Source organism: Strigops habroptila, chromosome 1 (genome assembly GCF_004027225.2).
Source record: "Strigops habroptila isolate Jane chromosome 1, bStrHab1.2.pri, whole genome shotgun sequence".
NCBI classification, from domain to species: Eukaryota; Metazoa; Chordata; class Aves; order Psittaciformes; family Psittacidae; genus Strigops; species Strigops habroptila.
The window spans coordinates 98,233,975-98,260,952 of record NC_044277.2 but is presented as its reverse complement, the minus strand read 5'-3'; the positions used below and the strand labels follow the sequence as shown (position 1 = coordinate 98,260,952).

At 44.1% G+C, this 26,978-nt stretch overlaps 1 protein-coding gene across 3 annotated transcripts in view; it reads left to right on the top strand.

The window, feature by feature from the left end:
- Positions 1-26,978, top strand: part of PTH1R (parathyroid hormone 1 receptor) — a 121,552-nt gene that overhangs the window by 69,624 nt on the left and 24,950 nt on the right. For all 3 annotated transcript variants that reach the window (XR_003992183.1, XM_030491617.1, XM_030491604.1), the window contains exons 3-7: positions 8,391-8,501; positions 9,697-9,815; positions 20,654-20,748; positions 23,644-23,830; positions 24,819-24,972. Coding sequence is in view for 2 of the 3 variants with exons in the window: in XM_030491617.1 (XP_030347477.1) it covers positions 8,391-8,501; positions 9,697-9,815; positions 20,654-20,748; positions 23,644-23,830; positions 24,819-24,972 (666 nt within the window). In the remaining variant the exon portion in view is untranslated. The remainder of the gene's footprint in view (positions 1-8,390; positions 8,502-9,696; positions 9,816-20,653; positions 20,749-23,643; positions 23,831-24,818; positions 24,973-26,978) is intronic.

Here is a 26,978-nt window from a genome sequence, read left to right as displayed (position 1 = left end):
TGGGCATGCAAGGGTGTTCTGTCCACTAAACACTGGTACACAGACCAGCAAAGGTCTCTGAGTAGTAACAGGCAGAACCTGTATTCATCCGCCCACCCATCCATCCACCCATCCATCCTCTCTCTTTACCCTCCCTTCCAGCTGGCCAGCACACAGAACCCACACAGATGTTCAGAGATGCATGCACAGGCACAGGACACACTGCACACAACTTCAGTGCATGTCCCCAGCTACCCATGCAAATGCCCTTGGACGCATGAGGAACATATTTCCCCAAAATAGACATATCCTCCCCCTACATTGCACAACATAGGTCAACAGCAACACAGACCCGTTCCTCCAGACATACCCACCTATACATATGCATATGCATGCTTTGCATGCTCTGACGTGCATGCTCTAACAGCCAGGTTTGCAATGCATCTGCAACACCAAATACCCCTATACAGAGACACTGGTCCTCCAAGCCTCCCTTTCTCCCTTTCCTGTCCCAGAATCCTGGATAATTTTTTTGGTTGCTCCTCCCTGCCTGTTTCCAGTCCCCCAAATGTCCTTCCCGTAATAGAGTGACCACAATTGCACACCGTATTCCAAATGTGGTCTCCCTGGTGCCTTGCACAATGCCAGAATAAGTCGGGCTGATTTATATTCCATACCCCTAGATAAACACCTCGAGACCGTGTTTGCATTTATCCAGCTGCCAAGCAGCCTCGCAGATGGTTTTAATGTGTTCTCCACACGCATATACCACTTGCACAGAAATTGGAATTGAGACTGGGGGAGAAGAAAAGGAGGGAGGAGGCAAGGGAAAAGTAGCAAACAGGAGAGAATAGCCTTCATTGCACCCTGGGGATGCAGTCTGAGCAGTGAGCAGGTATGGCCAAAATATGCCTCTCCTTTCCTCTCTCTCCCATCAAAGCAACCTGTGGCAAGCAACCTGCGGCATGCTGGGATTTCTGACAAGGCTCAGGTGGGGAAGCAGAAATGAAGAAAAAGCAAAATAAGAGATGCATGTGGTGCAGCCCTTTCGCAAAGCACTCTGTGCCTGGGCTTCAAAAGACAAGTCCGGCAGCAAAGGCATCAAACAGAGCATTTGCTTGCTCCATCCTGAATATTATATTGGCTTGTTATAATGACTACAATTTCCATGACCTGAGACTTCAACCCTCAAGGGCTAAGGAGAGTTGCAAGGCACATCTGTTCTAAAACTACAGTAATCTGTGCTGCTATAACTACTCTGTAGTACGGTATTACTGTAAGGCAGTATTCATGACAGTCCAAGCAATGGCGAGATGACTGGGTCCACTATAATAGTAACCTTCAGACACCTCAGGCACTGAGACACACACACTGCCTGGAGGATTTTACAGTCTAGTCTTAGAAAATGGGCAAAGATGGTCTGTGATAAATGAGACGGATAATCAGAGAAGTAAATCAGGTTTTCTGACCTATATCTGGCAGGTATATATCCTGTTGCAATTGATATTAGAGGAACATGCTAGTCAGTGCATTTCAATGGGGTGCTGGTAACTTCTACTTAGATGGTGAACTGACACCACATGCCTCATCTTCTCAAAGTGCTTATTTCATGGTGGTGGTATGTCCTCTGTCGAGCTGGATGAGAAGGAGCTGTCAGCTGGTGACCTGAATCCCTGCCCCAACACAGCCCTGGGAAGGCAGTGGATGAAGGCAGCATTTAGCACTATCTCTCCCAACACATGTCCCTCAGACAGAAGTCAGTATTTCAACGAGGGATTTGTTGCCTGAACCCTTGGGTCTGCCTTCAGCTGAAGCTGAAGATTTGAACAAGCTGGATTGATGGGCTGAAAAGTGAAAAACAGCCTTATAGGAAATGCTTCAGGAAACTAGAGATGACCCTTACAGGTGCAGGGATATGGTGTTGGAAAGAGAGGCTCAGGTCTGCCGTGGCTTAGCTTGTCTTGAGGAAGCGATGAGCTGGGTGTCTCAAGGGATGAGAGCAGAATTACACTGGGAGGTCTGTTGGCATTTTTGTACCTGGGAGGGAAGGACATAGTAATCTGGACTGGTTTAGAATTTCTTTTGTCCTTGGAAGTAATTTCCTCTGGTATAATTAAGATTGTTTCTGAGATCTGGAGTAAAGGTAGATAGCCAGCTGGAAAACTGAGGTGGTTTTGGGAAGCAGAAGTGACTATGCTGATCATACAGCATACAGGATCCTGACAGCAGCATACAGGATCCTGAAGTAAGATGAAGATGCACTGACCTGTCTCAGCACAAGGATGGCAGAGAAAGCTGCGAGTGACATGGTGCTCTCCTCCCAGCCCCATTCATGCCACAGCCTCCCTTTGCTCTAATGATACCATTTAAAAATCACTGAGGGAAATGGAACTTACTGACCTCATCACAAACATTAGTCATCTGAAAGATAGACACTTCTTTCAATTTCCAGTATAAGTTTTTTTCACTGCCAGTTTACATCTGGTTATTTTTGCATCATTTTGCACTTCTGTAGCTCATGTCCATTCATAGTGCTTACCAATAGGATGAGAAAAACCTTCTTTCTCATTCTCTCTTGTTGGATTAAGCAGACCAAGACTTTTATTCTCCTCCAGGGCACCAACAAAATCTTTCAACCCTACCAGTCTTTCCAAATTGCTGGAAGACTTCTTTACTTCCTTTCCAGCAAAGGAACTTAGGATCTTTTCCCCAGAGAGGTTATTTTGTTTCACCAGTAGCAAGGACATCTTGGGACCTATGAAACTTTTTCTAACAGCTATTATGGGATGAAAAAGCACAGTAAATCTTAAAAGACAAACCTTTAATTCCTGCCTCAGCAGTTGACTTTTACAAACCTCATTTACCTGCCTGTGTTAGGCTTGTAGTCAGGGACTGTGGTGGTCACTGATCTTCACTTTCTCCGTGAGTACAATTGCCCTGTCTCCCTGAACTTGTATCAAACCATGGAGACAGAAGGGGAAACATCACGATGAGCCATCTGTGAAGGTTCTGGAAAAGAAAAAGTTCTTGCATCACTTCCAGCTACTCATGTTCCCCTGCAAACTAATTTCTTCAGCACTAAAGTGGTCAGTCATGCCCTCTAAACAATGAGAAACTCCAGTGCAGTTCCCACCTTCCCTGTTTCCATCCATGAGAGCTATGGCTCTGAATTTAAAGGAGCTTCGCCCACATACGTAAATGCCTGAGAGAGCATTGCCTGAATGACTGATACACATCCAAGATGCTTAGGATGTGGGATATGTGTGAGATTTTCTTGTTTTCTTAAAAGTTTATGAATTCCTTCTGACTTACATCTTCAGTGAACCCTACTATCTCTTCCAAAGAAAGAAATGTTTTGCATTCCCAGTTTGCTTGAAACATGTGACTCTGTGTACCAAACCTACCCACCTGTATCAATCCGAACAGCATATTGGAACCTTTAAACTATTTTTCACCTAAAAAAGAAATCTTTTGAGAGCTTTTCTATTGGTACTTAGGATGAACTGGATCCCTTGTGATTATCTATGTTTCTAAATATTGTTAAGTGTCCCAGGAGACACTGACTTATATTTAGCATGCCAAAAACACACTACTTGCAGGTGATGCTTTTTTTTTTTCCTAATGACAGCTTATAAAAAAGGTTGTAAATTTTTTTTTTTATTTTATTTTAAAACATAGCCATCAGAAAAAATTTTCAGCTTGCAGATTTTTTTATTGCTTTCCTGAAACTCCTCACCATTTTTCAGATTTCTTCTTGTAATTCAGAGTAGATTTCTTTTGAGAAATAACCAGGAGAAAAGAAAAACAACAGAGAGAAGCCAAGTTGTTAGTACTGTTAATGTTTTTATAAAACAATAAAAAAATGTTGGAGGAAATATTTGGGAAAACAAACAAAAAGTCTTGTTTGGATTCCAGCAAAATACCAATGAAATATATGGTATTTTCTCTCCTCATTTTATCATCAGCTCAGTTATTAAGTGACTTCTAGAGTGAGCAAAATAGGAGAAAATTGAAGGCAGAAGGTGCAGAATTTGGTCTCAGTAGTCTCAAGCTGGTGAAATTAATGCTAAAGGTGCCACATGGCTGGCTGAACCAAGAGAGACGGGGTGAGGGAGTAAGGAAGGGATGTGGGGAGTCATAGAATCATAGAACGGTTTTGGGTTGGAAGGGACCTTAAGGCTCATCTAGTTCCGACCCTATTGCCACAGGCAGGGACATCTTCCACTAGACCAGATTGCTCAAAGCCCTGTCCAGCCTGACCTTGAATTGTTCCAGGGGTGGGACATACACCACCCTCGCGGCAACCTGTTCCAGTGCTTCACCACCCTCATTGTAAAAAATTTCTTCCTCATATCTAGTCTGAATAAATGTTCTTTTAGTTTAAAGCCATTATCCCCTGTCCCGTCAGAAGGTTGATGGTTTGTCTCCTTCAATGGAAAAACAGAGGTATTGGAGGTAGGAGTGAGAGAAGGACAGTGTCCTGTAAGGGACAACGGGCATGTACAGAGAGGAGAAAGAGCTTTTGGCTGTGTTAAAACCCAGGAGAGTGGATCCAGCAGCCACAAAGCATGGCTGGTCCTGACGTCAGTCGTTATTTCCATTTTGAAAAATGATTTCCAAGAGTTTCAATCAATGTAGGAACTTTTCAATTCTTTCTGCAACCAGGAGATCCAGACGCACCTGGCTTGACCTGTTGATGTTCCCGCCAGCTTCTCACTGCCACAAACTAGTAGTTGGCAGTCCTTCCCAACCCAATTCCTCTCCCCTTGCCTTGTCTATGGCACCCTGGATTGACAAGAAACAGCCATGCTGTGCCTAATTCTAAATTATGCATGTGCCAGCTGGCTAGTCAGTTGGCAAAGGCTGGTTGCCAGGTGGCAGGTGCCAAATGCTCACCTGCTCTTTACTAATCATCTATCACCATGAAATTGGCAGGAAGGAAATTATGACTGAGATGTCTTACCCCTCCTTCAAATTTGGCTGAAATGTGTTTTCCAAGCACAGAGTGGGGAGAGAGAGCCAGGGGATGATGGAGAGCAGGCTACAGAGTTTTTTCTGTATTGCAACAGTTCATGGTAACAATGACAGATTCATTTGCATCTTTTCTTGGGACACTTGGATGCTTTCTGAAGATCAATTCCCTCCAAGCCCTAATCAGCTTAAATGAATCAATTCCATGGGTCAATACATAGAGGCAATAAATTATTTCAGATGCAGTGAGAGGCAGCAAACCTGATCTTTTGTTTTTTTCCAAATTTTTGGGGCAGCTGATGGCTTCCCAAATTGTCCACATGATAAAACACCAGTCCAGAGGTGTCCCAGCACCTGTTTGCACTGTCTCCTGCACAGAGCTTTCAACCCTCTGCTTTTTGGCAGGATTGTGCAGATCAAAGTACCCCAAAAGAAATAATTGCATATTCTGTTATCCAGAAAGCATTGTTTTCTTTTGAATTAGTCCATTTCAAATGTGTGTATATGTTTACACTGTGAGGAGGGAGTACTCATCAGATACTTTTCCACATTAATATTTTCTGGACAAAAGTTGCAGTATGATACTAAATGAAACTACTTACAAGTGAAGGCTGACCTTTGTAAGTTACTCTGACGATCTTACAAAAGTGCAAGGTTTTTCTCTCACCATTTCAGAGCATGACGTTTTCTCCTGTGTTGTTTCTCCCCAGCATTCATTTTCAGGTTTACCCAAATCTACTCATTTGTAGAAAGAATTGGTTTTGTTTTAAGTAAGACCACTTTGAGAGCTAAATTGAATCTTTATTTACTTTCTTGTCTGAAAAACAATAACAATTTTGTCCTAATCCAAATTTTGTGGGCCACTTTTTTTTAGTTTTCCTTTTGATCCTTCCAGAGAGCTGGTAAATAAATAAACTGTTTTTCACAGTGTAAGTAATCCTGCAACATAATGAACCAAAGGGAAGGGCTTTCCTGATTTCCATGAATAGGAAATCTAGTATTATTCTTCCTCTAATGTGACTGGAAGTGGAGAAAATGCAATAAATTTCTTCCTCCTTTTTATCACAACGATATTGAGGAATTCTAGCTCCCCTACCCTCACTCCCATTTAAAGTTTTAGAAGATAGGCAGTGATTAGCCGGGTCCTTTTCATCAGCACTAAATTAAACATAAGAAATCAGCTGTTAAGAGTTTTTCTGTTGTTTTTCGTGTCCTGAAATACCAGCAAACTGAATTGATCACTGTCAGCTCCGACCCTGGAGGGTACCATACCAGCCAAAGTTCTTTAAAGCAATCCTGGATCCTTATTTAATCTTGTGAAAACACATTCATTATGAAGGATAAATTGCTGTTTGGTTGAAAGATTGCTAAGGCACATGCTAAGATTTTGGCCGTGCTTATCATTTCTTTACAAGCGGAGCTCTTTTGCAGATAAGAGCAGTCTGTTCTGCTTTATTTTAATTCACATACAACTCCTCTCTGTCAGACGCTTTATAGGCTGTTGATAAACTCCTTAATGGGCTGCCATGGGTACGGAGAGCAGATGCAGCTCGGAAACCAGAGCTGGAGTAGATTCACTGTTTTTTGCTCTTCACTTCAAATACGCTACTGCAGCTGGGTTTTAATCAATAGGTGCAGCTAATGCAGGCCAACACAAAGGCATATGTAAACACCAGGTTAGGTTTGGGTGCATAGTCCTACCTGCCCATGTTGAATGTCCACATCTGAATTGGAACTTGCTCCCTTGTGGAACTGGAAGCTTATGGATCAAAAGCTGCAGAAATGGGTGGTGACAAGCTGGAAGGATAAAAGAGGTGGAGAATGGGGTTTGAGTTCTCTCTTTTTAAATCAGTCTTAAAATGAGGTCAATTTCCACAGCTTTCATGATGCCTAGAGGATTTCTCAGCGCTTCTAAATGTGGATAAGTTCTGGCTTTGTCCCTTGCAGACTGAATGAACAGATGATGAAGAAGATGAGACTGCTGGGAGGGTGGGTGCCCATCTCCCGGGAGAGTCTATCTCCATTGCTGGTATCTCAGCTGCTTCAGAAGCTGGTGGCAAATCCCATGGGCTGCAGAGCTCCTCGAAGACCCTCTGAGCTCACATAGGACATAATGCTGGAGGCCTTGAATGATCAGCTGGTACCTCCGTTTGTGAAGAGAGAAGCAAACTTCTCATAATTATGGGTCAATAAAAGACGTGCTTAATTTTTCTCAAGTTCTGGAGAATTGCAAAATTACAATCTGTACTTATATACTCGCCAATTTTCAAAAAAGATAAAAAGGTTTGGGGAAAAAAGGCAGACATGGAGAAGCTGGGAAAACTCAGACATGGCACCGTGTGCTTTGCGGCAGGCAACTGGTCAATTAGTGTGCATACACTGCCAGCCAATTAGCATGGGCACAGCTCCAAATCAATCAGTGCATGATTGCACTGCATCTTGCACCATGATGAAATCATAGGAAAATAGAGGTAGAGGGACAATGGTGAAGTCATAAGCAAAAAGGCTGTCATATGGGAAAGGATGCAAATCTTTAGGAAATGGAAATGTTTCCTAAATGTTTATGAAGTAAGGTATTGAAATATTCTCTATTTACGGTTAGAAATACTGCCACAGACACCTCTCTATAGATTCTTGCTAGTCTTAGTGTTACTTAAAAGCACATCCAAATTCAGGCACACAAGCACATCTGAGAAATCAGCAAAGCATTGTGGTATAGCATAGCACTGGCTGATGTAAATAATGAGTTAAAATTACAGCTGAATTTGGATTAATGGTCTGTAGATATTAAATCACATCCCTCCCACTCCATGGGCATGAGTACCTTCTCTGAACTGGTAGCTTTGAGCCTCACAGTAATGTAGCCACAGCAAAACCCAGCTTCTTGCTAGCATAGGCTCAAATCTGAGCTGCCATATCAAGGCTACACCTAACCAAACTCTCTTGGACTTCTCCACATTGCCCATCAGCCTGCAGAGTCCTGACTGCTCAGGTCCTCCTGTTCTCCACTCTGCTGTCCTGCCCCATTTTCATTTCTTCCAGCCCACAAGGTAAAGCAAATTTACAAAATCATTAGCCGCTCTCATCAGCTATTATCCCATAGAATCCTAGAATCCCAGTTGGAAGGGACCTCAAGGATCATCTCCTCCAACCTTTTGGCAAAGCATGATCTAGACTGGATGGCCCAGCACCCTGGCCAATCAAATCTTAAAAGTGTCCAATGTTGGGGAATCAAGTCTGACTATGTCCTTCTGAAATAAAACTTGTGAGAAGTTGTACGTTCTGGAGCTAAACACTAGGAAGGAAATTACGCTGATGCCTAAGAGCCGTTTTCTTGAATTAAGTGGCAGTATTACCGGCTTTTTCAAGGAGAGCCCTCTCCAAACGGCAGGAGTCTGGAGGTCCAGTGACTCCTCTTTATCTTTGTGTCTCTTCCACAGATGGCTTCTGTCTTCCTGAGTGGGATGGTATCGTCTGCTGGCCTGAAGGTGTGCCAGGCAAAGTGGTGGCTATGCCATGTCCTGAGTACATCTATGACTTCAATCACAAAGGTATATGTTGTCCTTAGTCTCAGCAAATCCTTGGTAAGCTGCTGCAATAGGAGGCCTGGGAATTAGAAAATTAAAAATCCTCTTTAGCGTCCCTATTTTATCATATGGTGACTCCCACCCAGTCAGGAGTAAAGCCAGGGAAAGGGAAGTAAAGAAACAGCCATTATTGTTTTATGCTGAAAGAAAAGCTCTGTTTTAACCTAGACAATGACAAGTTTCCCACCTGGCCAACCCAGACTGTAATGGGGTTACGCACTGATTGGGGTGTCTAATTAGGGTTATAAGCACCAATTGCATGCTTACAACTTGGTAGTCTTGCAGCGTTACAAATCTGTATTTGTTTGATGCTACAAGCTGCATACCAGTAGAAACCTGCAAGATATTCTTCCAATTTATATTCCTTACACGTTTGTTAATTCTAGCCCCTGATCTCTGCCCAGACCCCTACGGTGGTTATCTGAGAACAGTGCCAGTAACCAGAACATGTGAATTCCTCCCCATCTCACTTTCCCTCAGGCAGCACATTTCTTGGCTTGCTTGTGGTGCCGCAAAGTCTGTGCATGTTTTTAGAAGGAATTGAAGTACACTCGCTCCTCAGTGTATTTTCAAAGCTAAAGCATTCTCTTTTCTCAGGGAAAGCTGTGTACCCAAAGGCTGAAAAATTAGAGAATTAAGACTATATGTTCCCACAGACTACTGATGCTCTTTTCAGAAAACAAGTAATGATATTCCAGTGCACCCCAGTTGCTCATAGTCTGTCCTGGCTTTTCTAGAAGGGTCTGTGATGAAACCTTGCCTTCTCTTCTTTCTCCATCATCATGCGGAGGGTAGCCGTATTAAAATCTATCTTGAGATGCACTGAATCTGTAAAAAAAGGGCAGCATAATATAGATCACTGCTTATTTTCATAGGGAGAGCTGCAACTCTGAGGATGATTCTGTGCTTTTCAAAGATCTCTCCTTGGTTTGTAGACCCTATATCTTAACCTAAACTAAGTGCAACTTTTATTAGTGCTCTGGTGTTTCTCAGCTAGAAAATTGCTAAAGTTGCCAAGGAGATGGAAACTGTGTTCTTGCAGCTGAGCTTCAAAGTGGACAGGAGGCATCAAGGTTGATAGGAACCACCACTGGAAGAAGCTTTTCCTGCTCTACCAGGTCTAGTCCTGTTTACTCTGTGTCTCATTTCTCTCCCACAGGCCACGCTTATCGCCGGTGTGACCTGAACGGGAGCTGGGAGCTGGTCCCAGGCAACAACCGCACCTGGGCAAACTACAGTGAATGTGCCAAGTTCCTCACCAATGAGACGAGGGAAAGGGTAGGCAATAGCATTTGTGCATGGAGCATGAAGTGTTGGCCTCATCGATGGCTAACCCAAGGCGCATTGTCTCATTTAAAACCCTTGATGAGCTATAGTTTGCTGCCTCCTCTTGGAAACTATGTCCGAGCTTGCCAAAGTCACATCTTTGTTTTGATGGGGAATTATTTGAATTTGAAATTGTCCTCAAAGCCAGAAAAGGTTCCTCCAGCTGCCAGGATCTCGTTTGTAAAGAGATCTTGGGGAAACTTGAAGCGGGCTCAGGGACTCTAAGAAGTGGTTGGAGCTTGTTCCATGCCATTGAGGTTTCCTCTTCCCCACCAGGCAATACTTTTGCTACCAGGTTGTTACCAATAATTCCAGTGTTTATGTGCTTGTCTGTTCAAGGGGATGTACAAACACAGCTAAAAACATGTGTCAAACCAGTAGCAACCTTGTTTATGTAGGATTGTAGAATCTCTTGGTTGAGAGGTATAAATGAAGGATCATAGTCTGTTCACTGGAGATGGGTGGGGACAAAATTTGCTAAAGCTAATTAACATGTAAGGACAGATCTTGAACTAATTCTGGTGTAGTCACAATTTTGAAAGAGGGACACCAGTCCAAAGTTAGAGAAAGGATTCCTAGCACATGGAGGGAAAAAAAGGGGGTGGGGGAGGGGCAATGGGGGGTTGTCTATCTATACATCAGGTCTATGTGCCTTATTTTTACACAAATTCAGGTGATTGGCAAAATAGTAGCTGGCAGAAATTTCCTACCTCTCTGTCTGGGTCTGAGCCCAGCTGGGACTCTGTGGTGCTTCTGAATGCCTCCCAAGTCGAGTGCATCACAGAAGCAATTCTGTCCTAATGTGACAGCAAAGCTGTCAGTGGAGTCACCTAAGAGGATGTGACTTTCTCATTTCGCAGAGAAAGACATTTCCACTCCCACACAGTTGCTGCTCTATTTCCGTAATTTGCAAAGAATTTAGCAGAAACCTCTGTTTTCTGAGTGGTACTTTGAAGATGTCCTCCTCAGATATGGCATTAGGGAGTGATCATTTGCAGCACGGGTTATTTTCAGGCAGTGGAAGATAAAGATCCAACCACAAGCTTCACAGTGGAGAGTAAGCTTAAAGGTGACACAGAGCCCTTTGGGAGAATGTTCTTAATTTTAAATCCAACGCAGCACATGGGGTTTTTTACCTTTTTTCTTTTTTTTTTTTCCTCAGCAGTGAAGCAGCATAGGAATGAAGTTGTTTAGTGAGGAAAGATGTTATTTGAACATCTGCATGCTTTATATCATACTGTCAAGGGACAGACAAGGTTGTATACACCAGGTACTACTCCAGCTACTTAGTAGCAAAATCTGTTGTCTCAGTGCTGGACAACATTCACATTTAAATCAAGTTTGGTGGGACTTATATTTTCCCAGTCCATATAGTGGAAACAACTATTTTAGCCCCCGAGATTTCTGGGAAGTTTCTGGAGTAGGTGTTGGAGTCATTAAAATCTTAATCACACTAAGAACATTAGATATGGACCTGTTGAAGAAGGTCTAGAGGAGGGCCACAAAAATGATAAGAAGGCTGGAGCACCTGTCCTATGAGGAAAGGCTGAGACAGGGGGAGTCATTCAGCCTGGAGAAGAGAAGTCTTCGAGGACCTGTTGCAATAGGATGAGGGGTAATGGTTTTAAACTAAAAGAGAGAAGATTCAGGCTGGATGTGAGGAAGAAATTTTCTACAATGAGGGTGGTAAAATACTGGCACAGGTTGCGCAGAGAAGTGGTAGATGCACCATCCCTGGAGACATTCAAGGCCAGGCTGGATGTGATTCTGAGCAACCTGATCTTGTTGAATGTCCCTTGAAGGATGTCCCTGCTCATTGTAGAGGGGTGGGACTAGATGACCTTTGAAGGTCCCTTCCAACCCAAACTATTCTATGATTTTATGATTCTCGGTTACACAACTTCTTGACCTCTCTGAAGTCATTGTCTCCCCTGCTCTGCTCCTCTCAGCCATGTCCTGAGGTGGGGGTCGTCTGCTGCAGACTTCTCCATCCAAGCAACTCTCCTAGACTTCCTCTAGGGAAAAGAGGTTCTTTCTTTTAAACCTCCCATGCTGGCAGCTAGGACTTGGTCAAGGTAAAACTGTAGGAGGAGGGCACAGGGAAGAAGAGAGTTGTCCATTTTGTACTAGCACAAGGAAGAAATAAAGACCTTCCACCCCCAGGCTGGTAAAAAAGGCTGAAAGCAGTCTGTTGTCCTGGGTTTCATGTATCTGTCTCTGTCTGTATCCTCTGAGTGCAGAGGTGGCCACTGCACAAATAGGGAACATGGACTTTGCTTCCTAATGGAGAGATATTTGATGACATGTCATGATGCAGAAAACTGCATTTTTACTCTCAACCTCTGCTCTTACTTGGAAAATTACTGCTTCTCATAGAATCATAGAATCGTAGAATGGTTTGGGTTGGAAGAGACCTTAAATACCATCCAGTTCCAACCCACTCTTCTATGGGCAGGGACACCTTCCACTAGACCAGGTTGCTCCAAGCCCCATCCAACCTGGCCTTGAACACTGCCAGGGATGGGGCAGCCACAGCTTCTCTGGGCAACCTGTGCCAGGGCCTCACCACCCTCACAGGGAAGAACTTCTTCCTCACATCTCATCTACATCTCCCCTCTGTCAGTTTAAAGCCATTCCCCTTTGTCCTGTCCCTACCTGCCCTTGTCAAAAGCCCCTCTCTAGCTTTCTTGTCAGGCCTGTTAGGCACTGGAAGCTGCTCTAAGATGTGCCTGGAGCCTTCTCTTCTCCAGGCTGAACAAGCCCAGCTCTCTCAGCCTGTCTCCATATCATAGGAAAGATGCTACAGCCCTCAGAGCACCTTTGTGACTTCCTCTGGACTCACTTCAATAGGTCCACATCCTTCTTATGTTTCCCCAGCTTTGGAATTGTATTTTGATTAACAAATGCTTTCCAACAGCATATATTACTCATCATGGTAAGCATTAACCTTTTATTTGCAAGCAATTGCTTTCCTCAGTCCAGCCCTGCACTCACCTCATCGTGACATAGCTGCATAGGGTCATGTAGTTGCCTTGTTTTACCATACAGGTGGCTGCATTTTAGTTACAAGTGAAGGAATGCGTACACACTGTGGGTCTCTTGGGGCTCCTGGAAGGAAAAGCACTCTGGAAATAAAACAAAAAGAAAAGGAATAACCATCTTTTATTTCTCATTTCGGTGATGGCTTTCAGAGAGTGAGGAAGGCCTCTTGTATTTCATACCCAAGTGTGGCTCTGAAGCACTGGTATTAATAAACCTTCCTTTGATTTATTTTTTTTTAAGTAAATATGCCAAGAGATGTCAGAATCGAGGAATTTGGCAAGATAGACTAGTCGTCTTTAGAGGGAGATTGTTTTCTATTATTATTTCTCCCCCTGGGGAGCAGCATATTTGCATCACCAGTAACAGCTGCATTTAACCAACATTATGAAAGGAGACCGTAGGCTGACTCCAAGTAGGATAGCATCCGAACAGATGTAACCAGAGGAACTTGTAAGAAACTATGTATTAGAAAGCATTAGGAAAAATGTCTGTCTGTTACGAGAGAGAGAGATATATATATATATGCATTACTATCGCTAGAAATAGGCCTGTATTTATAGATAGGCATATGTACAGATACACACACTTAAATAAAAACCCACGTCCATGTGCACACAAACACATATATATGTCCATGTATGTTTGTTTAGGTGTGTAGTTTTCTCATTTTAGCTACTGTGGGATAATTATAAGATTGACCAAAGCAGCAAACAGAGGGCCCCAGAGAAAGTTTGTATCTTTCACTACCTTTTCCTGAACCATATAAGTAGGATTATTTCACACAGAGCAGCATGGAAACCGCTTTCTGAAATTAGCAAAGTGCGCTAATGTCATCAGAGCCAGGAGAATTAACAGCTCATAACTGCCCAGTGAGCAATTGCTCTTGGGTTGTTTTCTAAGGGAAAATAAGCACTGCTAAAGGACACTGGATTGACAGCACTGAAGATTGATGTCCTCTCTTTAGCCAGGAAAACAGGTAGGTTGCAGCTAGCTACTGAAATGTGTTTCCCCAAATACCTTGCACATAGCATTAATCTTGATGCAAACAACCTCATCTCGGGCACGGTCTGTAGAAGACAACTGTTTAGCAAGGATTAATAAGAAGTTTTGTGGAAAGGTGTCTTAGCAGCATGTTATGGGAAGATAAGACAGTTTTCTTTGTGTCTTTGGGCAGTGCTGAAAGCCACCACTACACCACAGTCTGTATATATTCTACCATATTCTTCTTTTAAGATAACACTTCGCCAGTGCAGCAAAGATGGTGGAAAATCTTTTTCTCCCACTCCTTCTCCAGGAGACATGCATGGGCATCCCCCATCCTAAATACACCGTGGATCTTCAGAAAGTCTCCCTGTCTCTGAACAGGATAAGATGAAAGATCTGTGGCTTTCCACCCCAGCACCCTGATCAGGCTTCGTTTATTTTCTATCAATCAGTATTTAAAGAGAAAAGGCAGGACTAGGGAAGGGAAGGGAATGTATTGGGTGGTGTTCACTCTTTGAGGAAGGTGGTATGGTTAAACACCAGCTGTTTATCTGTCTCCTGTGTGTTTCACATTGCTGAACCGCAAGCTGCTGAACGTTGGGAGAGGTATACAGCACTGCTACATAACCACTAGATGACAGACACATGGGTGTGTGTATATATATTCTATATTTGATCTGTACTTAAGCATCTGTTCATGGACATGTAGGAGACAGGGAGCACAGCTAAAAGGACCTTTGGCCTGGCCCAGATTAGGTCTTCTCTTACAGCTTTCTTAGGTTCCCTTAAAAACGGGAGGGCTACCTGTATTGTTAGAGCTCCTCAATCTTTGGATAAAACGTGGCACACATGGAAAGTCCTGGTGTGCACCTGTCATTAAGCAGCAGCTTTTGGGTAATTTCTCTCCAAAACCCACAGTAACACTTTGACTACAGGCCCCTTCCACACAGCCCAGCCAATAGCAGCACCTTTCAGCATGGTAATTTTTCTCATCACTTTTTCAGACATTACGGGAGTAATGGCATATTTTGCTCAATAAGCAGAAATTTCCTTCATTGCCATCTCCCCAAATACAACACTAATGCCAAACGTGTTTTTTTAAAGCAAGTCAAACCCAGCCTGTTTTCAAGGATGAGCTTAAGGGTAAACGTGACCTACATCTACTGAAATCATGGGGAAGGGGAATATAAGCCAGCAACTTGGGAGGTTAGCTCAGCTTGGAAACCACCAGCCTAGCACAAAGGAACATCCTAAGAGCTAACCTCACTGCACCAATCCTGTCTTCATCTGCTACTGCTTGTTTGTATCATGGTGGGTTTACTGCTCCTAGGGAAATCAGAAAGGCCTCGAGAATCCACCACACGTCAAATACAATGGGACAGGCACAGCATGTTGCAGGGCTGCTTTATCTAAACTCCATTGCTCAAACCAAAAATCTTCTATGCCTGGCCTTTGTTCTTAGAGCTCTCTGGGGCCCCTTTAAAAGCAAACAACTTTGGGTAGCCCCAAACTGACGGCATAAAACTTGTTTACATAGTTTATACTGAGTTATACAGATGAAATGCCATCAGTGTCATACACTCACACCATGGAAGATGGGCAGATGTTTTAAGTACGCATAGGAATAAAAAAAAATGCATCTTCGAGATGTGTTCATTCTTACAAGCAACCCTGTCATTCACTCCTTATTTCAAGCCTATACTTTTAGTCTAGAGGCTTTGGAAATCAGACTATTTTGTGCCTTTTGCAAATACCTCTTCTCCATGCCATTAAGCTTTTTTTTTTTAAGTCATGTCTTTTGTAAAATAAAACGACAAGAAAAGCAATGAATAAAGCTAGTGACAGATTCTTTCTGGCATTGCTTATCATTCAAAGCAGTAAAATGCTTCCCCTGCTAATTTCAAACATGCCATTAGCAACATCTGAATCAGCAGCTTTGTGAAATTTTGCAGATACTTGATCTGGAAAGCCCTTACATATGCTTCCATCCTTATATACTGCTAATCCCACCCTTCAGTTTAGCCTGCCAGCCCCTCAAAAGACCACTGGATCCATTTCAGCTTCACAACATAAATGTTGCAGAATCTTGCTTTTGTCTAACAAAGAGGGAAAGGAAAAGGATGAAAGGAGAAAGCTGGATGCAGGGCACAGTGCAGTGGTACTCAGAATGGAGTTTGCCACCACTCATCTAGAAAATATGTCTCAGTTGCCCATGTCCCTCCCTATGACACCCAAAGGAAACAAGACATATGAAGACCAAAGCCCTGAAGTCTTCCGCCAGATGCTGAAACATAGGTGACGTTTATGCCCAGAGTTAAATAGGGTGTCCAAGGGTGTACAAGACAGCTTCATGGGAACTGCAGATACAACACGGGACCTAGAGGAAACCCATTCCCTTCTGTAAAAGCAGCTTGAAGCCAGACAGGACACTTGGGTGTCTAAAATGACACATGTAAAGACAATTTAATTGAGTCCTAAGTGTTGCGAGACCTCATACCTGAGACTCGAATGGATGGGACTTGCTGTATAAATGTAAACACCTCTGAGTCAGTCATTCTGGACAATTCTTGTGACAACCCAGCCAGTGCAGCTGATGGCTAAGGGCACCATCCACTCATTAAAACAGAAGCACCTCTTTCTTACAGCTGCTAGGACCTCAGGTGGTCAGCTCTGGTGGATCCATCAACATCATAGACACCTAAATTAGAGGACCACATCCACTTTGATAAGCTCCACATACCCAAACTAGAATTTGAAGGATTAGAAATACCATTCACACAGACTGTCCTACACCTGGTTGCAATGCAAGAGTAAAAGCACAGCCATGGTTTCACAATGGACAGGACCTCAAAGTCCCATGCCTGGTGCTCTGATGTAGCTTTGACCTGTCCTGCAGAGGAAAGCAGTTTTCCTTTGGATTTAGATCAATGCAAATTATCTCCCCATTGGTAGAAGTGGACAAATTAGGAGTCAGATTAAGCCCCAAGCACAGTATGAAAATATAACAGCCAACTACTCTGAGGGTCAGGCACCTGGAAGATGTCCAAACCACAGGGAGTGGAGAATGCAAGGATCCTTGTGGGAGGGGGCCACATCCAGACCATGGATGCCCATGGTGGCTAGGTTTTGTTTATTTTGTTTTTTCCATGCACTCTCTGAGTTCATACAGAAGCCACCTCCAGCTCTGTATTGTTTTCCTGTTCTCCTAAAGCCACCAGGCTGCTATAAAGTTTCTACCCTGAGGTCAGGCTGGTGGAAAGCTGAGAGGCAAAGGGGAGCAGAGAGGAAGTCTCCCACCAAACCAAGCGGGAGAGGGGAAAGGGAGATTTTGTTATGGGTCAATACAGGTGAAACAGTATTTAATGCTTTTTGCTGTTTGGTCTATTGAGAGTCTCTGAGTTATGGCTGGAGCGAGATTGGGAAGGCAGGACCAGGTGGGCTAGCTCACAGAAAAATCATTTCACCTGGCTATGTAAGACAGATGGCTGTGATTTGGTGGAGCTTTGTAATGTGTGACCAGAGAGGATGAGGGCAAGGAAGCGTCCTGAGGTTGTGCAGTGCCTGAAGGCATCACAGAGCATGACCTAGAAAGGATACATGGTGTATGACTTGATCGGAAGTCACTGCTTCAAGCTCAAAACCAGCTCAGCCACACCAGGGGACCTCATCCTGCCCAGCATCCTCCAGGAGCAACCACGACTAGCTCAGCCATGTGAAGGGAAGGCTTCCAGAGCATTATTCTGCAAGCCCTGTTGGCAGGGGAAGTGGACAATTTGGATACTCCTTAGAGAGATGGCAAATGCAATAAGCACAGGAAAAATCTAAGAAACAGGAAGAAAGGGGAGGGGATCAGATCCATCCCACACCTTCCCCATCGTATTATGCTATTCCCCACATCATATTACGTGCTCTTTATAAGAGCAAGTAGTGATGGGACAAGGGGGAATGGCTTTAAACTGAAAGAGGGGAGATGATTAAGATTAAACATTAGGAAGAAGTTCTGCCCTATGAGGGTGGTGAGGCCCTGGCACAGGTTGCCCAGAGAAGCTGTGCCTGCCCCATCTAGTGGAAGATGTTCCTGCCCATGGCAGGGCATCGGAACTGGATGAGCTTTAAGATCCTAACCCAAACTATTCTATGATTTTTTAATTCTAAGATTCATCCCAGCAGGCCATGGGATGGGGTGGGCATAGGGCAACTTTCAAGGACACCAGTTGTAAAACTGATGTTCCGTAACCTTGGTTCTGTGTTGTGTTGCAGTATTTCGCTGATAATCCCAGCCCCTGGCATCATAGGTATTGAGGTTTTGTCCAATTTTTCCTTTAGCTTTTTCTCAGCCTTTTTTTTTTTTTTTTTCCAGTGCACATGTGTAAGCAGTTGAAACAGTAAAGGATTACTTGCGGGAGTCAAATCAGAAGATTTGGTTAAAGTATCAAACTTTTTAAACCAGGGTCTCATCATGTGGCAAGGCTAGATTTTTACAGGGTGAGTTGCCTCTTCCAACAGGGCTGTGAATGACCGGTGATGGTCAGTCTATATTCAGGGTGGATTTATAAGATAAATCAGGTAGAGCTCCTGCTGTAGCAGGATGGTCTAGTAACTAGTGCACTGTCTTGAAACTATGAAGGTCCAGGTTGTGTCCATGGCTTGGCCATGCATGACCCTTGTGGTCTTCTGTGAATTGTTTAAACTGCCATCCATCTCAGCTCCAAAGAGAGGGTTCTCAGACCATGGAGGTGGTTGTTTCAGCTGGCAGATGACTCAATATTTTGTTACCTGGAGGACCTTTCCTGATTCAGCATTGTGGTTTCCACCAATCTGGGACCTCCCTTGTGCTAGGAGATGAGTGAGACCTGGAATTGCCTTTAGAGTGTTGTGGTGGGGTTTTTTTTTTCCTACTAGGTAAATCCAAGTCTCACCATTCCTGAGGATGAACACTCCTGGGAATTAACAAGCATGAGCTGCCCTCCCAAGGGCTGCCCTGTGCAGCTTTTTGGAGAACCTCAACTTTTTGCTTCTGAAGCTTTCCCTAAGGAGCTAAGCCTCCCATCCGAAAAATCACATTCCCTGAAGGCTCCCCTTTGTGACACTGGGTAAGATTCGTGGCATCTGTCTATGCAAGCAAGCACACCATCATGCATGCATGCATGCATGTGTATGTCTTGGCAGTTCTGACTCAATATCCTTTCAAAAAGAGGCCCTGTGGTTGATCAGAGGAATTAACCACAGCCTCTGAAAACGTCCTGCCAGCCAATCAGCAGGCCCTTCCCAAGACCATTGCTGCTACAACGGTGTCATTGTCTGATAGGAACGTGGATCTTTCCGGTTAAATTTCTGAGTGGGGATCAGAGACACTTTTGTTCAGTTGGGCATAGTAACACCTCACAACTGATGAACTACAAAGAATCCTAAACTTGGAGCAAGATTTTTTTATTTTATTTTAAATGTTCACCACTTTTCAGTTCAACGAGGATTCCAGCTTGGCAGTGGGTAAAGTATATACCAGGCTTAGATGGGAAGGAGCCTTTTTTCCCCCCTAAAGCTCTCAAATCTGCTCACAGTCGCTTTTTAGTGCCTGCTGCCTGCACAGATATATAGGCATACATATATAAATACACACATACACACTAGGTTAATATTGCCAAGCGCACCACTCTACCAATGGAAACCGCAAAGAAACATTCACATATCTGGGATTCTGATGTAATAGGGCTGAGGTTTCACATTCCAGGACAGTATTTCAGCTTCAAATAAAAATCAGAGCTGTCATTCAGAGCCCAGCATTACTAATGTTATTGAAACCCAGTGGGTGGGGTGAGGGAAAAGCGAGAGGAGGCAGGGGAAGAGGAAGCAAGGAGATATAGATGCTGAATTTGTTGGTTTCTTTGGGGTTTATTTCTAATTTCAGATGATGAAAGGCAATACAAGCTAGGATGGTGGCAGATGTTTTAACCCTTTACAGGTAGATATTCAGTAATCCCAGAGTTAAGCAGCATGCCCCAGCCCAGGATGAAGAAAAACATCTCAAGATTTAATGGAAACCTTAGGGTTTCTAAGGCCAACTTTAAAATATAAGGGGGCCAAGAGAACTAAAATCTACTACAGGATTAATTACTATAACCTCTCCTGTGACAGGACCATTTCCAATGGGACTTTGGCAAGCTGAAGTTGTGTCTGGTTTGGATAACCGCAGTCATTGGCTGCTTCTGATTTTAAAAAAGGAAAATGAATGCAGGTGATTTCTTCTCATATCCCACAGCCAAAATATATCTTCCCTATGTTTTCTGTGGTGGGTTGACACTCCACCAGCATGGACATCAGCCATTCAGCAATGGTATGGCATAGCCTTATGTCTAAATTTTAAAAAGTTCCATAAAAAATCCCAGGTCAGTGAGCATTTTGTTCAAGCAAAAGTTGCCAAGTGATCTCTGGATTTGACTGAGAGTTTGTAAAGCGCTTTGGGTTCCTTTGGGATGAAAATGTTGCTAAACTCCCAGGTATGGGATTAACCAAACTCCATCACTAGTCCCTTGCAAAAATCCTGTCTCCCCCTAGTCATTAGGAAAAATGAATACCATTTTCAAAGCTGATCTTACACCAAAAAGGTGACAAGAAGTATGATTGCCAAAGGTTTCCTAGACCCCAAGCTGTACACCCCCAGCAAGTCTGATAGCCTGAATCTCGGTGCTGCTACCACGGTTGTGTTACGATGCAGTAGGATGCGTTCTAATGTGACGCTATTTTTTCCATCATTTGTACTGCAGGAGGTCTTTGATCGCCTCTATTTGATTTATACTGTTGGATACTCCATCTCTCTGGGATCCCTCACAGTTGCTGTCCTTATCCTGGGATACTTCAGGTAGGCGGCTCTGTTTCTACCTAAGTGAGTTCTCACTAGACTGGAAAAGCCTCAGGCTTTCCTAAAATGTAAAACTGGGGTGGCATGTGCTTCTTCAGCAAGCCACAAGAGGTTGTGTCTGTGCTTTGGGCTGTGTTAGTGGCAAGTAGGTCAAACTTCTTGGGGGATGGTGGGTGGGATGTCTGAACTTCTTCCTTTTGCCTGCAATGGAGTTTTCTAGACCTTCTCTGTAGCAAAGGGGAAGAGATGCAACTTCAGGAAGAGGTGCACATCCCTTGGAAGATTATCTGGGGTTTTCTGTCCCTATTACCCTTTCCGATGACTGGCTTAGATTAGATGGGTAATTTTTAGATAGCTAAGGTTTCATAAGGGAAATTCCACTCCTCTAAAACCAAACATTCATGATCAGTTGAATGGGACCCCATCCAAAAATGACCGCTCACCCTCCTAGCTCTGATTGTCTGCCCTCCCTTTCCATCACCCCTGCCAAGGGATGTAGACCCCTAGATACGTCTTGAACCCACGCCATCCTTTCCTCGAGCCTGGCTGTTGCATCTTCTTACTGCCACAGAGACCATGGATGTAAGGGATGAAAGGAGTCGCTCATGGCTAGAAGTTTGTCCTTTAGGAAACCATACCTGGTGAGCTGCAGATAGAGCAGGGTGCTGACCCTTGATCTCCTAAGTCCCAGATTTGCTTCCCTTCAGTGGCTGGCAGTATCTTCTCCTAGCAGACAGCAGGACCCAGACAACAGCTGTGGAGGGAAATTCTCCACACAGCAAACAGCCACGTGGTGTCTGCAGATGGACTCAGCAGCTCCCACCATTCAAGCTCAAACTAAGCCCTAGACACATACCACTGGGAATAAAATGTGTGGTCTTTGGCTCTAAAAGTGCTCAGATCTCTCTGCAGTGAGCAAATGGAGGTCAGTGGAATTTGCATGGGTAGCAGAGCATCCCAGCACCTGAATCCATGTCACACTAGAGCCAAAGGGTACTGCAGACCCCTCCTGGAAACACCTCACGTGATGTAGTCCCAGAACCCATCCTTGCCACCACCCTCCTATCCTCTCAACCCTCTTCCTCCTGTTTCATTTCCACTGGACATTGGCAGGTTGTTCAAATATTTAATGTTCATGTACGGAAGAGTACTCCTAGTTTCAGGAGACGTACTCTCTCCTTATTCATGTAGTCAGAGCACTTGATTTACAGCCCAGACTACACTGTCAACTGTGCTAAAATGTCTTTGTCCCAAGGATCAAAGCAGCAGCAGGGACCAAGCCAGATTTTATTCCAGATAACACATAATCCAGAAATTCAGTAATTACTTTTCAAATGCAGGGAACAAAACCCATCTTCTTTTATACCTCAGCAGCTCCACTTGGCACAATTTATATTATAACAGCACAAGAAACAATCACTATTACTATCACAATCTCCTCCAAAGGAGAAAAAGCACAGCTTTGATTTTTTATTTCCATTTTTAGATCTGGGGATTTAAGTGGGTATAAATTTATTGCTGCATGCTTAGCCAGGCAACTGAGCTATAGAGGACAGAAGGGGACCTCAACAGGTCAGTTAATTCTTTCTTCTCCCCAAAGGCATGATCACTGTTTCTAAAACACACCTCATAGGTACAAGCCTAACCCATTCACTTCTTACCATCTGGCTTTTCCCCGAAAAGGATCTTAAAGCGCTTTACAATCAGCATTTGGGGTCATTGCTGCCATTGCTGGGGTGGAGCCCAGAAACTGCTCAACATGACCAAGCAAATGATAGCACCTCTAATTGAAACAAGAAAGCAGCCCAGCACTGTATAGTAACTATTATAGTTGCTACTGAATTTGGAGTGGGCACAAAGATTTGCAGTTTACAAGAACCTCTGCAAGCCTTTTAGTGGCCACAAGGACTCTAGCCTTTGTAGTCTATTTCCTCTACACAAAGTGCAGATAAATATGAAGTTTTCAAATGCAGGGTTTGACACTGAGAAAGGTGTATTTTTTGGAGGGATGGATTTAACAGTGAAAGGGGGACACACAGGATACACACTTCAGTATCAGTGACCACTGTGCATGTATCCTGCCTTCTGTTTGTACATCTTGGAAAATGACTGCATGTCTGATGCACACTCATTGCATGTGCACTGAGCACCAGGGACATGCTCGTCATGCACACACCACATAGTGGGATGTGCATGGCCTGCACACACTGCACAGCTTTATTGGCTCACTGCACACATACTGCACACCAGATGTACATTCCCTGAATGTACCCTGTGCGCTGGATGCATGCTAACTGCACATATCCTGCACATCAGTTGCGCCCCAACTGCATTCGTCCTGATGTTCACCAGATGTGCAGACACTGCACATGTGCTTCATACAAATGCACCTCTCACTGCCTCCAGGTGCATGCACACTGCACATAGATTGCACTCCAGATTGGCACACACTATGGACTGCGTACCACATACCCTCCTCCAGCTGCATGTGCACTGCACACACACCATCTTCTAGATGTAGACTCACTGCCCATGCTGCCCGCTGCATGCATGCTCACTGCCCATGCCCAACACAGGCAAAACGAGCGCCTATTTCTTTGCAAGATTTCCCAGCCAGAAATAAAGGAGTTAGTTAAAGTGAGTACAGGCACAGCATTGTCCTGATGCAAAGTCAGCAGCAGTGTGCTGCTGCCAAAACCCTGGAGAAGGTATTAATTTATTTACCAACCCCATGGGTGAACCGTGAGCACAGGGCAGCAGTGGTACTAGCACTGCTTCCCATGGTGGCACAGTGCTGACGAGAGGAGCTGGGGCTTTTCAGAAGCAGAGGTGACCGTTGAGACAGTCCAACAGATGGGCTAAAATACTCCAATCCTTCTCTGTCGTCTCCTCCAGACGTTTGCACTGCACTAGAAACTACATCCACATGCACCTGTTTGTCTCCTTCATGCTGAGAGCTGTGAGCATCTTCGTGAAGGACGCAGTCTTGTACTCTGGGTCAGCTTTGGAGGAGATGGAAAGGATCTCAGAGGAAGACTTGAAATCCATTACTGAAGCACCTCCAGCAGATAAATCGCAGTTTGTGAGTATCACTGGAGCAGACCATTCTCCAGGCTTCATGCTTCTGTCCTCTCTGGACACCTGGCCACTTGAGTGGGGATTTTCCACACCAGCTGCCCCTCTTTTCCTCACTCTTCACAGCCTCTCTCCATCCCTTCCCACTCCCTCTCAAAGAAGGGTGGCTTTACCCCACTGTGCCAGAAGGGAAGGGGAGCCTTGAGTCTCAGTCAGGGTTTTCCTCTCATGAAAGCAAAGGATTACAGGTCAGTGTGGAATAAGAGGTCAGCTTATGAGCCCATTTAAGATCAGCATGTCCTGGAAGTCTCTACCAGGTCTCCCATCTTGCAGCTTAGGTCTGTTCAGAAAACAACTTGGCATTGTGGGTAAAATCCTCTAGATTCTGTTTGCTCTTGGAGGACCAGTCACCAAAGCCTACAGCAGCCATCTAGAGTGTCTTCACAGTCACTGAGGAAAGACAGGCAGCCCTGGAACACCCTGTCTTAGATGTCCATGACAGGATGGGATGACTTACCCTCAGCACGGTGCCCATATCTCTCCATGAGCTGAGTACTTCCAAGTGATGTGACTTGCACCAGGTCACCCAGACCAAGGCTACAGACTTTTCCCCTCTAACACTGACAGGAGACACAGGGAAAAAATGAAACACAGATTCCTCAGAAAGTGTGTGAGACCCTCACGACTGGGACTGGGAGACAGTAGGATCAGGTCAGCATCTCCACAAGTGCCCTGTCCTCCTACACCTCCCAACTCACCTGCTATTGGACACACAATGTTAGGCTGAGGGGAAGTTTTCTTCTCAATTGGTCATCTCTTCTGTTCTTGCGCTGATTTTTCCCCCTTGTAAAAACCCTGGAATGGAACTTTCTCATTTATTTTTTTCCTTTCTCCATCTTATTTTCCAGCCCATTTTGGCAAATTATGGTTTTATATAGAACAAGAATTTTACACCGTGTTCCTCACATAACCCTGTCTTTCTGCGGTCATTGCAGGTAGGATGTAAAGTAGCGGTTACCTTCTTCCTTTACTTCCTGGCAACCAATTACTACTGGATTCTGGTGGAAGGGCTCTATCTCCACAGCCTCATCTTCATGGCATTTTTCTCAGAGAAGAAGTATCTTTGGGGATTCACATTATTTGGCTGGGGTAAGTAATGGCTGCTCCTTACAGCTGATCTGTAAGAAGCTTGTTGGAGGTAGTCTTTGAAGCAGATAGTACATATACCTAAATACAGGAGAAGGGAGAGAGGCAGAGTAAGCATCAGAGACACAATGACTCTTGCAAGGACAGGTTAGCTCACTTGTGAAACCATTATAATTTCTAAATTGTTGTATTTAAGCTGTGGCACTTTCAGGATCTTTGGAAGGATCAGCCTGGACTTGGAGTGACAACATATCTTGCCATTCTTCCAGGGCAGCAGATGTCTGCATGTGACAGATGATTTTAGTGCACCTTTTGAGATATATCCATCTCTACCAAATGCCTCCTGCTGAGAAACAGGCATTGGGCTGGAGGGGCAGAAAGTTTCATGAGGCTGTGAGCATCTGCTCCCAATGGCAGACCTAAGCTCTGATTTCCTACCTCATATCTCAGTTGCTTTAAAAAGCTCCTGAGGTTTCATGAGTGTCAGAACACCAGGAGAAACCTGCAATTTGTGGGGAAGACTTCTCTTTTTCCTTTTCTTTTAACCTGGGCATCTTTTCCTGGAGTAAGGAAAAAAGAGTGGGATGTGGGTGCAGGGAGGGTGCTCATTAGCAGAATACTTTGTGGGCATACGCATTTCAGACTAGAATGTGCTTTCTGTTCACTTCTGGCATTAGCCTTGGCTTGCGAGGAGTTATGAGGTGCTGGTAAGCTGAGGACAATAAAACAACTGCCCAAAGTTGTCTGAAGTGTGTGGACTGTAAGGGAGAACAGGAAACGTATTAGACAATCCTTGAGGACATAACTAAAAATAATGGGGTGTAGGTCTACAAAGGAGTTTATAGCAGGAAAAACCTGTTCAGAGGTGTCTATAGTTATCTCTAAACTGTGTGGCCCAGGACCACTTCTCCAAAAAAGACCAAAATGTACCTGGCCACATCCTGACTGCATTTTAGGACAAGATTAATGTGTGCACCACACCATTCATATTCCAGAACATGATTTCTTCTGGAAGAAAACTGGTATCTCTGACAGTGGAGCTCTGAGCAAGCCACATAGTGCAGAACTGAGTTTATGGAGGATTGGAGGGTTTTGTTCTCTCCTGTTTTCCTCTTTCCAAAGAGTCATATGGGCAAGAAGAGGACCACAAGCTCCTTGCTAACCTCATGTTCAGCTTATGCATAGGTCAGAAACAGATGGTGTTGTCATATGATAAAGATGAAGGTGTAAATATGAGTCCCAAAGAAATATGAGAAATGGATGTCCGTTTCTCAGGCAAAGTCTAGTCCCAACCAGTTGGTAGGTACCCATACAGTACTGAAGCACAAAAGGGTCACAGGGACGCTAGGGGAGCGCAATGAAGGCTGAATAGATTGGGATTTAAAATCCCTATTTTCATAATTTCTGGAGAAGTCCAGGGGTGTGAAGTATGTGGATGGTGAAAACCCCTTGCCACCTTGGGAGCTTGACTAGATGATCTTTACTGGTCCTACCCAACACAAACCATTCTGTGATTCTGTGCGTGACTCTGCGATTTTGTGAAGTACTTGGGAGATAGGGCATTTCTTACCTCAGCTGCTGTGAGGCAGAGAGGACTTTAGATGTCACTTCTTTTTTAAAACAATTGAACAAAAAACAAATCCAGAAAAACCCCAAACTCATCCTCTTTCAAACCTTCAAGGTACATAAAATTTGCTTCTCAGAAAATAGCATTAAACTGTACAGAGTGGGCATAAAAAAGCAATTCCCCAGAGCAAATTCTGGAAAAGAGGGAAACAGCTGGAAAGTAATGCCATACGTTTAACAAGAAAAACCAACTTGATGCTGCTCGTAATGCAGCCAAAGGAAAACAGTCTAACAGGCATGGGTTTCTCTCATTAATTCTTCCAGCCACTGCCAGAGTATAATCATTTTATCAGAGCAACCACAAAGCTGAAGTCACACCTGTCACAACACCAATCATCCATGTGCTTCCAAAAGTTTGAGGCTGCTAAATTTAAATTCCTCTG